Source organism: Trachymyrmex septentrionalis, unplaced genomic scaffold (genome assembly GCF_001594115.1).
Source record: "Trachymyrmex septentrionalis isolate Tsep2-gDNA-1 unplaced genomic scaffold, Tsep1.0 scaffold69, whole genome shotgun sequence".
In the NCBI taxonomy this organism is placed as follows: Eukaryota; Metazoa; Arthropoda; class Insecta; order Hymenoptera; family Formicidae; genus Trachymyrmex; species Trachymyrmex septentrionalis.
The window spans coordinates 917,073-932,355 of record NW_017305873.1 but is presented as its reverse complement, the minus strand read 5'-3'; the positions used below and the strand labels follow the sequence as shown (position 1 = coordinate 932,355).

At 31.7% G+C, this 15,283-nt stretch overlaps 2 protein-coding genes across 2 annotated transcripts in view; both read right to left on the bottom strand.

Moving 5' to 3' along the window:
- The window catches only part of LOC108753377 (eukaryotic translation initiation factor 2 subunit 3), a 21,343-nt gene extending 6,655 nt beyond the window's left edge, over positions 1-14,688 (bottom strand). Inside the window, exons 1-3 of the mRNA XM_018494910.1 lie at positions 14,301-14,688; positions 12,070-12,133; positions 11,850-11,960 (exon numbers count right to left, since the gene is read on the bottom strand). Coding sequence (XP_018350412.1) covers positions 11,850-11,960; positions 12,070-12,133; positions 14,301-14,372 — 247 coding nt within the window. The 5' untranslated portion in view covers positions 14,373-14,688. The remainder of the gene's footprint in view (positions 1-11,849; positions 11,961-12,069; positions 12,134-14,300) is intronic.
- Positions 3,350-5,472, bottom strand: LOC108753376 (histone-lysine N-methyltransferase SUV39H1-A). Its single transcript, XM_018494909.1, has one exon. The coding sequence runs from the start codon at positions 5,403-5,405 to the stop codon at positions 3,438-3,440; it is 1,968 nt and encodes a 655-aa protein (XP_018350411.1). The 5' UTR covers positions 5,406-5,472; the 3' UTR covers positions 3,350-3,437.
- Positions 14,689-15,283: the final 595 nt, after the last annotated feature.

Genomic DNA, 15,283 nt, shown 5'->3' with positions numbered 1-15,283 from the left:
ATATATATATATATATACACATAAATAGTGCAATTTTTTATCTAAAAGACGTAAGAAAATATTCACTGATCGAGATACTCTGTGTAGAGAATACGACGATAGAGTGGCACATGTATACGGTCCCAAGACAGTCCCGATTATACGATAACAAGATACATCTTAAAAATAAATCCTAGTTTTAACTTAACATATGTTTACGTTGACCCTTTACGTCTCGATGTGGTCAAAAGATATGATGACTACTACCGATGGAAAACAAATTCTCATGTTCTATAGTTATTTAATACTGCAACGCAATAATATTTAATATTATTAGCGACATTATTAAAAGCATATGTAAGAATGTGTTCATCTTTCATATTTCCATAGTGGAAATCGAACTGCTGTTATACAATTGTTACAGTGATTGTTCTTTCATATCTTTTAACGCGATCAGACTCTTGTGGAAAATTTATACGTGTCGAATTTTATATATTTTTTTTGCATTATGTGTATCTAACTACTTCAGACTAAGTCCACAACCTTGCTTTTAGGCCGTAAGAATTGGCTCAATTCGCTTAAGTTTAACAGGTAAAGCTTAAAGACTGCGCAAAAACAGTTTAAGGGCAGAAATTATTGTCTTAATCTCTTTCGTCTTATGATTTTAGGCCTTTTAAAGCGAGGTTGTAGACCGAAACTATAAAAAGTCGACTCCCAACCTTTAAATCTTCTTACGAAGACTTTTAGTCTGAAAAGATGTAAGAAAATAGTCATCGATTGAATGTACATGGTCTTAAGACAGTCCCGCCTTTAAGATAACAATACAACTTAAAGACAAATCTTATTTTTAATTAACATATATTTATATCCCGATGTGGTCAAAAGATACAATGACAACGTAAAACAAATTCTCGGTTTTATAGTTATTTAATACTGCAATGCGATAATGTTTAATGTTGTTAGCTGTGATATTGTTACAGAAAAGCATATGTATGAATGTATTCATCTTCAATATTTCCATAGCGGAAATCGAATTGTATGCTGTCACACAATTGTTAGAGGTGATTTCTTTGGCATATTTTAACGCGATCAGACTCTTTAGTTGTGAATTTGTCACATTATGCTTTACATGCATAGTGTATCTAATTGTCCATCATTCAGAATAAAAAATCGACTACCTTTAATGTCTAGAGATCCTCTCACGAAGATTTTCTAATAACTATCTATTCAATTACTAACGTATACAATATAAAAGTAATCAGAATATTTTTATTCCTTGGAATAAAAATAGAGTACTTTTTTCCGTGGAACTTAATCGCGTTTATCGAAGAAATATACACTGTTAAAAATTTCCTGAAATTTAATATACTTTTAAGTTACACAATTTGAACTTAATTTTATGACATTAAATTTAATATTGTATTTATAACTGAAAAGTATATTTATGTGCATGTACATGAAATTTAATATATTTTTCATAACTTTAATGTATACGTTCATTTAAGTAATTACTGTGACTTAATTTCAGTTAAATCCATTACTTTTAATTTCGTTTATAACGAACTTCATTTACATGTAAAAGAAGCATTTCTAACAGTGTATTAAATGGGACTACGCTTTCCACAAAATACAGTATCAAAGATTCTGTCTTTTACTCTACAGATAAAAGTAATCACGAACTTACTGAATGATCGTGATTAAAACAAAAATTAATGTATTTATAAATTCTATGGCGCACAGTCATAAGACATAAAAATCGACACATACAATCAATGTGCTGATGAACATCAAGATATTGAGAATGCGTTCGTATGTTTTCTTAGCGTTTTCATTATAACAATATTGTTTCTTAATACATGGTTAATGCTTAATTGATTCACATTCGTAGCGTCTTCTAATTTTCAAAGTTTTTCCTCTTTAATTTTATTTCCTGAAATATCTTTAATTATATAATTAAAAGTATCATTTACATTTACAAAAGTTAGAGTAAACAAGATTCTAGATTTTCTCTAAAATTTAATTAGAAGACACTGTAAACTTGACACGTACAAAACGTAATACATATATAGATATAAGCAAGAAATATACAGAGGGTGTCCCATTTTAAAGGATCTACTCAAAATATCTTAGAAATACTGCGTAAAATTGAAAAATGTTTCAGACAAAAACTTTTTACTTCGAAGGGGACATGAGATGATACCATTAGTTTAATCTTGAGTGGCATTAGTGAAGTCAGAGAAAGATTTGAACTTTTTGAATGAAATCACCCATTTTTCATTACATATTCTTGTAGCTTACCTTGAGAACTTTTCAGAATATTATATAAGCTATAAAAATCTGTAATAAAAAATGGGGAGTTCCATTTAAAGAGTTCAAAAGTATTTGAGATATTTGAGTACATCTTTTAAAATAGGATACTTTGGATAACTTAAGAAATATATAATCTGCGTTCTCAAAAAAAAAAAAAAAAGTAATATATTAATATACAAATTGTAAGAGTAATATACAATAACATTCGACATTACTATGTAATTGAAGAATGTGAATTTTTAATCATATTTCGTGTTTAATTTGTACAATTAGCTAAATATTAAAATTAGCACAAAATGTATTAAAACAAAATCATGCAATAATCAGCTTTATCTCACTCTCATATAACAATTCAGTATATTCATGAAACTTAATACATTAATAATTATTATTTGATAACAATATTTAAAAAAAAGTCTATGTGCAGTCTTATTTATCTCCTAGTTAAACATTTCTCCTAGCAACGTTTCTTTCAATGTCTTTCTTCTATATTCAACCACAACTTTCCACTTTTCCTAACTTATTTACCACAAAAATCTTTTTCCTCAGTTTAAAGTTTGCAGTTTGTACTTGAAAGTCTCAATTCTTTAACAAGCAAATAGATAAAATAGATAAAATTAAAATCATTTGTCATCGCATCAACTGCGAATTATGATCAAAATACATGTTTTATAATGAGATACGACAGTGACTTTATACAGTTACTAAACTTTCAAAAGCTTTTATTTTAAATTTTACTGAAAATTATTTTTTATATAATGTAGGCTTGACTTTTATAATATTAAAATTAATTGTTTAGCATTCAATAAACAAATAATACATTAAAATTTAAAGGATTGTAGCAATTATATATGATAAAATCACTTTTTGTTAATAGTAAGTTAAATAACTGTATAATTACTCACAACTTTGCTGGCGCAATTATAATTCAATAAAAAAAATAAAGACTGAGCTTAGAAAAATAATTGCAAACAAAATTTTGAGTAACTGTACTGCCTGAGTTACTATTCTCATCTCAGTTAGTCCTGAGTACATTTTTCCCTTCCAAATTATAGTTGTAGTTAACGCAGTAATATATACAGAGAAAAAGAAAAGACTAAAATTAACATCAATTGACGCTTACAAAAGTTACACGGTAAGCATACTTCTTAAAACAAATACCTCCGACAATTTGCGGTACCACATTTACAGGCGTCCCTATTTGTCGAAGTTACATTATTACGCGACATCTGCGTACCATAATCGAATGTGAGTTCTTCATTATGCTCAATATCCCTGAGAGCAAATAACGCGAGATCTGGCAAATCCGGATCCAGGCAGTTGATCCAAACCACCGAGACCTTGAGATTAGGATTACAAGAATGATTAATGAAATGTGACGCATTGCCACACTTAGTTGCGTCCACAGTATACGGGCACGGTTGTTGGTTGTAGTCGAGATCAAAGAGATATGTACAACCTGTTTCATTGTACTCTTTACTACAATTATCTGCGTCCTTGCTTTTAATCACTTTACCCACGTATTTGATCACGAAAGTGCCTTTCTTGATCGCGCACTGAGTGCGCACACCCCAGCCACGTCCATTATTCGTTCGGAAGATGCACAGTTGTGCATTGGTACCTAATTGTACCACCCGATTCGGACAAGTCTCGTCACAGGTGCAACGTTTGTTGCATTCGTAGATAGGTGTCCCTGCAATCACGCGTAAGTGGCCCGTCGAAGTGTATGGCAACGTTTGCTTGTTGTTGTTCTGCGCAAAACAGCAATTGGACTTCTTGTCGGTCCCACACATGCTTTCGCACTGGCAACCGAGCGGTGGATCATCCGGTATCTTAACCTGATCTTCATCCGACTCATATTCGTTGATATACTCGAAGTTTTGCGGTGCATTCGTCAGATCCACCAAGTTCTCCACTTTTATCATCGGCTTACCCTTCGCAACACCATTCATTTCATTCTGCCACTTCTTTAGGGATTCGAGTTGGTCACGCCGCAACTCAAGCATCAGCATGAACAACATCTGCCGTTTGATCTTTTGCTCCAACTCGGTATTGCGCGAGTTTGAATTTAGGTAACGTCGAATTTTGGCGTACATAGTATCCCCTGCGATGGCAACAATAGCATCGTCTGTAGCGTCAATAATCGTTTTATTATATTTTTCATATTTTCGCGCCAGAAGAAGCTCAACATCAAATTTATCTGGATAAAAATTCGCCATTATCTTGAATTGAGCGATCAACTCTTTCCGCTCGTTCTCAAATTCATGTACCAGTTCTTCGCAGTTGAGATTCTGCAATGGTTCCCATGAGTTGTGATTGACATCCCAGTTTTTCCACTTAATTAGATAGTGTGGTTGTCCCCTATGTTCACGCTTTTGTAGAATCTTCTCCACTTCCCAGAACTTCATCTTATTCTTGTTGGACGCGGAAGAGGATCTGGCGAGCGCTGCTGCGACTAATTTTCGATGCTTTTCACTGCGCAAAACATCGGACAACTTCACTCGCACCTCCTTCAGCTTCAAATTAAATGGAATCTCTCTTCGCGTGAATAATCTACTATTGGATGATAATTCTTCATAGTCGGATTGCTGGCCGTCACTACTTAGATCCCTCGTGCTCGTACTTCCGCTACGCGTGCTAGAGCTATCGTCGTCAAATGCTTCAAACATCTGCTGGTATTTAATTGTTTGATGTGATGATGAAGGCAATAAATACATCAATGAGGAGGAGGAAGCTAAAGGAAGACGCAGGAGCATGCGACGAGATATGTCGTTGTGGCCCCGTGTATCGTGAACTTTGGGCATCTTGGCGCGCGATGATGTGTCAAGGCGTCCAGCACAATAGGGATATCGTCGTTTGGAGGAGGAAGATGAAGAATGACGCAGGCGCATGCTGCCATTCAAGCGATGAGGTATGTTGTTGTGGTCCTGTGTATCGTGAACGTTGGGCATCTTGGCGCACGATGGTACATAAAGGTATCCAGTAGAAGAGACATTTATGGGTAAATGCTGTTTATGGGTAGCGGCTGACTTTTCGCTAACTATGCTGCCAGGTATAGCTGCTGATTCACTGCTGCTGCAACCCGCCGCGTCTGCCGTCTCTGCAATACCAAACATTCAAATAGCGTCATTTCTTTATGCTCTACCTTCCTTTTTACCTTTTTTTTCTAACGTTTTTCAAATTCTGTTTCCTTTTTATTTTTCTTTTCTTTATATTTATTATCCTTCCTTTTTTCCTTTTGTCTCGGCTTGCCAAACGAATAATAGCAATAAATAACACCGGGATGCTTTGTTCATGGCACGATCGAGTGGTACATAATAACGACAGCGTGTGATTCTAATATCTTCTTAAGACACATTCGGCTTTTCATCCTATTGCAGCTTCATGAGTTGAGAATTAAGAAATTTTTGTGGGCACTTTTTTATTTTGAATACATATGATATTGTTCAATTTACATTTTAATGAAAGTTATAAAACACTAATTCTCTATACAAGTATTACGCAAGACTTTCATAAAAAATCTCTTCGTCAAGTATTTTATTACAAATAAACTCCAAACAATAATATATAACGGCGTAAAATGTGCACGAATTATTAGTAAATGTTAATACTATGATTTATCACAATTTTGATGTTAAATGCCGAAAATATATATTAAAGAAGCGGTCTGCGGATTATTTTTATATCTTGGCATACATTATTAAGGCTCCCGAGTACTCAGTCATATTGAATTGTGAAATCATAAATAAGAAATGACATGTTGATTTTTCTTGTATCATTTGTAAATAAAGACAATTTGAATAAAACGGAATAATAATATCGCTGTGGAACACTTGTAAAAATGGATCGGGACTATCTTTGTCCCTGACAGTCAGTAAATAGTCGAAAAACGTTTGTGAAGTAAAAAAAGCTACGCATATGCATTGAGTAAGCACTAGTAAACGCACCGGATTTTATTGGGTTGGACCCATTAAACAAATCACTTAAAAAGATGAATGGCCGTTGAGTTTTATTAGATTGAGTTCACTTTGTCAAACCATGTCTTAAATGCCAACGTTTCATAAACACTGCAGTTCACTTCATCAGAGCAAGGACCATTCTGATAAAGTAAACTGGCAGATTACTCTCGTTCTGAAATAAACTATTCATAAAATATTGATATTTAAAATTTTCCAAAACATGGAGATAATCCGCAAACCATCCAGCTTCTTTGAAGACCCTTGGAAGCCTCAAATTTATATGTTTAAATGGAAGTAGAGCAAGTCATGGGCTGATAATCATAATCGATAGATATTTCGCTACTAAGCTTATTATTATTTATAGGATTATTGTACGACTATGAATACCTTAAAATGTTAATTAATTTTTAACTGTATTATAGTATAAAGATTATACTTACCTCTATTTCAATTTTTTCCTATCAAAATTCACATTTCAAAAGACGTAATAATATAAAAATTTAAATTAAAATTTTATTATTTTTTAAATAACTATTTGTCATTATCACTTTAACAGTAAAATGTGAAATTTTTCTCGGCTATATATCTTTGCAATGTTACGTGAGACATTAAAAAATTTTTGTGAATAATAGATGACGCTGGAAAGAAAAATTATATAATGTTGACGCTATAAAAAATGGCGTAGTCACGCAAATAATTTTTTTCTGACGTCATCTATGTATTCATTCGTGAAACTTTTTAAATATCTCTCGTAGTAAAGAATACTTAATCCTTTTAACAGAAATCAACATTTAAAGCAGACCTATTCAAAACTTAGCTCACAAGTTAAACACCCCACCTTTTCTTTATCTCATTAAAAACTGTTGAAACTGAAAATTATTTTGCTAAATTTGTTTGCTATTTTTCTTACACATTGAAGACAGTGATGCATATTACCGTGTTCGGCAGTTCCCCTGTATCGTTCAATTGTAACAAGGGAATACTTGACTGTAGTTGGTTGGTTCTTACATTCTGATCTTGTTTAAACCCTCGATGGAAATTCCAGATTCCGGCTTGCACTACCGCTTGGTAGCGCGTGGTGGAGGAAGAGTGAGGATAGATGCCAATAGCTATAGTTATAGCTGAGTATGTGAACTCATGTCTAGTTATCGGCAACTATCTCCATTCTTCCCCCATCACGCGTTACCAAATGGTAGCGCAAGCCGGAATTCGACTAAAGCACGATAGCGAGATACGTCCGTCCTTCTTGCGTTCAGCAACTTTCGGCCGCATCGAGCGCGAGTGAAACAGGCTCAGTTGTGCTGAGCCGTACTCGACATGCTCGGACCTCAATATGCATTACTAGGCAGACTTACATTTTTTTCCGTCTTGAGAACAATGCGGTTGTAAGACCTTACAATAAAGATATTATAGATAAGTCGTAGAATAACAGAATTGCCACAGAAAATAAATCTTAAAATTATCTGATTTTTCCAGGTTTTCCAGATGAAAATAGAAAATTTTCCATGAGTAATATAAAATATGTAAATTTTAATATTTAGACTCACGGATTGTAGGAAAGCAAGTCTATATTACTAAAAACATTTAAAAAATTATAAATTATTTGGAATAGGAGCAGTTTCAGAGAATTGTGAGCAAATTTCGAAATTCCAGACTTTTTTATATTTTCCCCTGATTTTTCCCAGTTTTCTCGGTTTTTCAGATCTGCGACAACCTTGAATAAGATATATTCTCTGTATTCTGATAAATACTTACCTCATTTGTATAATCTAATATAACTTAAATATGAGTTTTGATATATTAACAACATAAAGAAATGTCACACTATTTCTTTCTCTTATATTTTTCGCTCTATATCGATAGTATTTGAACAGTAAAACATTTAATAAACTATTCAACATTGAACGTATCTCTGAATTACGTAATTATTTAGATGATTTTAAATTTCAATAAAAACAAGTAGAAAAAAATAGACGCCAGAAGAATTAATCACTAGACAGAGCTTTAGATCTACTTTTTCGGAAACTAAGCCGTTTAGGACACATGTTTATATTTTTTACTTTAATTTTTTACTTTTTTACTTTAAATAAACTAAAGAATCGCTCTGTTGAGTATGATAACATACTTAACTAACACCCTGTATAAATGGAAGAATTGAGATAATAGAATTATAGCATAACACATCATTTACTGTGACTATTATTCCCTATCTTAGCTTTCAAGTTATGGATGATTTAAAGAAATGTTCGAAATGCCCTTATGTTAACACTACTACGTACAGCTTAGCCAATAAAAATTATCGTTTTATCCTTCTTTATTATTTGCTGAACAATAAGTTTGCGTAATTCAAAACGCACCCTAGCATATCTCGACGTTATTTAATGTTTATAAATAATATCTATCAATACAAATCATACAGATTTTCAGGTAGTCGGTATCTTATGCTCGCGAGTTACTATTCTAAACACGTTTCTAAAAGAGATAAAATGGTAATGTACACTTATGCTGGCCGATATACATAATTATTTGATGTATAGCCGTTCATGCACGATGGTACTTCGATTTATTTTCATCTTGAAGTGAAAACATCCTAAACAATGCCTTTGTAAACCAATAGATAGGGCAAGGCAGACCCACCCCTTAACCACAATCTCCCTATCTCAATCCATTAGAATTTTATTTTTGGGACCGTTTAAAATCTCCTGTCTAGTGAGAAATGATTGGTTGAAAAGACGTTGAATCAAAGTATAAAACATTAATTGATGTAGACGTCGAAAATTTGATTGTTTAAACATTTTTATGTTTAAACTGTCGTTAAAATGTCGCTCGAAATAGACAACTATAAGACGCATATTTATACGTCTATAAACGTTTACAAAACGTCTACAAAACGGTTATAATATGTTTATAAGATGTCTATATACATCTTTTAGACTTGTAAACATCTATTGTAAATAAGTGTCTTATAATCGTCTCTTCCTACAGGATATCTATAATAAGACATAAGATTTTTATTTTAGATGATTATGGTGGTCTTTCAAAATTCACTCAATACTGGAAATCTATAATGCACGTAATATATATATAAACTATATATAGGATGTCCCAGAATAACCGCCAAATATTTCATGTGCTAGTAGAGCGGACTAAACCGGATTCGAAAAATCCTCTACCATTTTGCAATTTTCGCAATAGTTAACAAGATATTAATTAATAAAAATCATCAAATATTGATTTGCAATAATTTTTTATTCATATATTATCAATTTTACAAAAAAAGAAAAAACCCAGTAAGAGACAAGAATTACTTATTTTCTTCTCCTGTTGGTATAATAATTGCTAATAAGAAAACGCATACTAAAAAGTTGATAAAAAATTCTGAAAAGCTCTATGAGAAGAAAATAAACAATTTTTATCTCTTGCTGTTTTTCTGTAAAGTTGATAGTACTTTAGTAAAAAATTATTGAAAGCCAATATTCGGCGATTTTTAGTAATCTCAATATCTTGTTAATTATTGCAAAAATGATAGAGGATTTTTCGACTCAGTTTATGTCATTTTGGGACACCCTGTATTTTCAGCGTTGAATTTTGGAACATAGCCATAATTGTCTAAATTATATTAATTAAGTTAAGTTTATCACAATTTTAAGATATTTAAATAATAATTAGAAAGTTTTAGATATAAATTACAATAGAAAAATTTTATATATAATATTTTAAAATTTAAAAACACGCAAAAAAATATTTCAAAGATTTTTTTATTTAGAAAAATGTCTAAAATAGGTTTTCTTTAGATGTCTTGTATATGTCTTCAAACGTTTCAAAGCTTAAAAGATTCAAATTGTGACATTAATTATTTTTATCAATTTTATATTTGCAAAAAATACATTATTATATTTTAATAGAAATAAAATTTTCTACTGATTGAAAAGAGGTTACAATACTTATCAATGTAAGCCATAGATGACAAAGGCGTCTAACAGTCGCCTTTCCAATCTATCATTTCTCACTATATTTAACACCAGTAAACAATGTGAATGATCTACGAGAAAGGATACAAAATGAATTTGAAATTATTCTAGAAGAATTTCTAGTATTTTTGAATAAGTGCGAAACTCGATACTAAATTCATGCCTACTGCACGTTAAAAAGAGAAAGTTATATACCCGCCAAACATCATGCTATTTCGTCCACATTTTCCAAACTCTTTCAACTAATGCATTAGCATGGTAGTGCACATTCCAGTTGTATTATACCCCCTATTCTTTTTAGTTAAACTTTTTGTAGGGTTTATTTTTTCTCTTTTTTTCCCCAATGTAGAAAAGAAAGAAAAATAAATCTTACAAGAACTTTAGCTAGAAAGAACGGATCTATAGTTCAATGTCTGTAGTCGCCATAAGGCGTGTAGCAGCGTGAGTTGACACACAAGGTAAATATTTTGAATTTTTTTTAATCATCCACATGAATTGAAAACTAAAATATGTAGGACGTATGTTCATATAACGTTTTTTACTTATTTCGATGTATAGATTTATCTCCTAAAGTGTTGATATACATCTATAAAACATCCTATATATGTTCTAATCAGTGACACTATTCATTGGGCTGCCTCCAATTTGATTCATGTAGTGTTTTATTTAGTATTTAGAATATAGAATCACGTAGACAAGGAATTATGTACTGAGTGAATTATTCAAAGATAAATCGTCAGTTTTCAGTGAAAATCAGTTCAGTTTTCATTGGAAAATCTAAGTGAACTTCACCAATTTTGGTCTAATAAGAAATAAAAATGCATAAAACCTAGAAAAATCCAGTAAACTCCAAAAAATCTCTCTAGGTTTAGATTTTTTTCTTAAAACCCAAATTTTTTAAACCCTGCTTTATATTGAATAAAAAATAAAATTTTCTCTTAAGAATCACAATAAGAAGAACAAAATGGACCAATATTAATGAGGACCAATGTTCACTTAATTTATGACTTATATGAGGATTTACAGATTTTCTGATTTTCACTAAAAAATAACGATTCATATAACTTTGAATAATTCACTCACATAATTCCTTTTCTATGTGATTCTATATTCCAAATACTAAATAAAAAACACTACATGAGTCAGATTAGAGGCAGCCCAAAGAAATAGTGTTACAGAGAAAAGATAAAAAGTAAATTACACCAAGATTAAGTTACATCGGTAGAAACAAGCATTAAGCCGGCGGCACGATGCTTGTTTTCATATTGATTGTTAACAGCTGGATTATAATCCTTGCCATCGGCTGTGATGCTGACAATGTCAGCTTTAGTGCCTGATACGACTGGCTATATCAACCCAGGCATAGAATTACCTCATATAAAGGAAATCAGAGCTATATAACGAAGGGAAAAACGTTTAACTTGCGAGCTAAGTTTTGAATAAGTCTGATTTAAAAAGATTTGCTATAGTGTACTTATAAAAAAATATTCTTCTGCACAGGCAAGTTTGTGCAAAAGAATGTTTTTTAATCAATTTTAATACCGAAAGGTACATTTGTGTAAAATTGACTGATTTCTTCAAAATTAATAAATTTACAGAGAAAAAAATTAATACATTTAAGTGTGCTCACCAAGTTTAATAGTGATATTCCTTTCTAGTTCATTTTTAAAACGAACAGTCTGCACTCCCGAAATAGCTTTCACAATTGTTGATTTTCCATGTGCTACATGTCCAATAGTTCCTATGTAATAAATTTATATATAAACATTTATCTATATTTTATAACACTAGTGTTAGAAAATATATGTATCGCATTTTTAACTTGAAATACTTAAACTTTGTGGACTCACCAATATTGATTGTAGCCTGCCTACTGATTACTTCGGGTGACAATGCAGTTAATTTAATTACATCCTGTACACAAAATCAAAGAAAAAAAACATAAGTACTTTTCAGTGCAATAATGCTAGGATAAAATTAAATTCAAAATCATTACAATTTAAGATACAGTGGAACTTTCATAACTTCTACTACACGGGGCTGTAAGAAGTTATGGAAGTTCTCCTCATTCTCACATTAGAGCTGAAGCATTAAAAATAAATAGCATGTATTAAATTGATTCTATAATAAGTCGGTAGTTGGTAGTCCTAAGTTTTATCGATGAATCGATGAAGTTGGCCAACAGCCAACTTGTACGATTAAGGCCAGTATTCATAGTCAGATTTTATTATTTCAAGACTGTCTTAAGTAGTCCTAAAAAGTCACAAATCAATCACAGGGCCGTATTAGCGTCTTGAGACATTATTTAAAACAGTCTTGAAATAAGAACGAACTGTGAACCTATCACTGCCCTATCAATTTTCTTAAGACTGATCAAATTCAATCCTTCCAGTTGAGCTAAATGACTCACTGTACAACTAACAGCTAGTAGATGCAAAAAATCATAGTCACCTATTTAAAACTTGTTAAAACTTCAGATATTTCCGACTACTTTTTCTTTTTCTTTAACATAAAGAGAAAAGATAAACTAAAAATCTATAGTTCACATTATGTATACTTATGGTGACCATACATCCTTTATCGTAAGAACAATCCTTTTTTTTATTTTAAGTAATTATCCTTTAAATTTATTTGTTTCTTCAAAACTTAATTTTGTCCTTTATTTTTCAATATTATCCTTCACTATCTTTTATTTTGATATTACAGGAAATTTTTTTCTAGCGTTCTAATATCTATATATTACATTAGTAAATATTACATTAATAAATAAATTTTTACAGAAAATATTTTAGTTTCATGCATATAAATACAATTTTTTTTATTAATTATATTTCTTAATTTTTTAAATTTATTCAAACTAGAATTTTCATTTTTTATTTACTTTTTATTTCGAAAACCTTTTATTATTTTAGATCAAAAGTTTATTTTGATACAGTCGAACTAGTTTCGAACTGTCAGAAAACTGTGCATTATCTCAATTTGCTTATACTGTACCAATATTTTATAACGCAGATTCTTGAGTCACAAAGTGGTTTGTAAACATGTTAGGAAGTCCTCAAATTTTCGGATTTGTTCTTTATTTTCTTTAAGAAAATATGCCACCATACGTATACTATAATTTTCGATACTTGCAGTGAATAAAAAACCGAATGCAGCCTTTATGCAAGTTCAACTAAACAAGATCTAGATACATTGATAAAAAAATTCCAATAACTGAAGATTAACAAAGAATAAAATGTTCTATGTATGATTCATAAAAGATTAATTTCTTGTAGAATAAATATAGAATATTATACTCACACCTCTTACTCTTGTAGAACGTGCAAGACACTCTATTATTATAATTATTATTACAATTAAACTTTTATCTAGTTTTTATTATTATCTTTCATTAAACTTAAAATAGGCGTTAAGAGGAAAAAAAGAACAAAAAATAATTAAGAGCAACATGTACACAAAAAGTAAAACTGGCATCCTATTGATTAACAATTAATTTGCAAACTATACATTTTGCCTGCACTTGAAAAGTCAGACTAGTAATTTATCCATCTTACAGCATGCTACAATTTAATTGAACAAATATTCAATCATTTCCTCCCTTCCGCGTCCCTCCCATTCCTCAAATCATTTGATGATCCTGAAGAAAATTCTCACTGACTTCATACTAAAATTAAGTCAGCCTACAAAGGGACAAAGAGATAAGAGGCAACAAAATTGGTGTCGAATCCTTTTCTCTCTCTCTCTCTCTCTTTATCGTGAAACTGAAGAGACTCTGAGTTTAATTTGGAGTAACGAGAAATGTTGTGCACGTGGCTAGTCATGCCAAGCCAAGCCAGCGTGTACGATCACGCGGTTACGCCTCAACGAGGTTAACATGGCGGCACGGCGTCAGGGGATCGAATATATATCACAAAATAAGATGAAAATTACAAAAATGGGCAAATTCATTAGAATATTTATAATTTAATTAGTTAATATCTATTAAATTTGCTCACTTTTGTAATTTTCATCTTATTTAAAAATACATAATCGACTCTCAGATAAGTGGCGCGAAAATCACAGCGTCTAACCGCGAACTTACGAGCTTTGATAGATCTTGCTTGTAGAGATTCGGCTGCCCGGTAGTTACACCAAGACCATCCTCGTTTCCCATTTTCCAAGTCTCGCCAGTGAACCTCAGAATACCTCTGCTCTACAAGGATTCCTTGTTCAATCTTTGTGTCCTTCGGCGTCCTTCCACTCACGTTTCCAACCAAATGGTTGTGAAGAGATGAACGATGACTTCAATATTGCAAGTAAATTTTTCACCACTTTCTACTTCTACTGACCTCCACTTTCTTCTACAAATTCTACAATATTTTACTTCCTGTAGTCAACTGAATATTTTCAAAAGTTCTCATTGATGGCGCTGTGATGAACGTGGAAACACAGACTAATGTAGATGCGAAGAAGGATGTACCAATTGCAACCGAAAATACAGCATTACTTTACTAGAATAACGACATTTTAAGACATAATTAACTACTAAAATGTAAGTTGCTTTTCATTCACAGATTTTCAGTAGGCAAGTGATAATCTCGATCGAGTGCATATTCCTCTTGCCATCCATAATTCAATCTTATTTTAAGACTGTCTTAAGACGCTAATATAGCTCTCTAATTGATTTATGACAGCTTAAAACTGTATTTAAGATAGTCTTATATATAAGATCTGACTATAAATATCAACCTTATATATATATATATATATATATATCACATATACGCGTGATGCAATACTATATATAGCAATATCCAATAAAGCCAATTATAGCTGAGTACGGGTTAGAAACAAATAAAGCTACCACTTGCTCGTTGCAAAGTCACTAGATTAACAAAGTTAGTACAAGTACCGCGAACTGCCGCCATTTTGGCTCCATGACGCGCGGTTATTCAAAACTTCAGCCTCTTCGTTGCGATTTTTGCAATTTTCACCATAGCAATCGGACATTTTCGATAATAACAGAATCAGGTTCTTCTTCTTCTTCTTCCAAACCCCTGTATGGATTTCCGACCTTTTAACAGA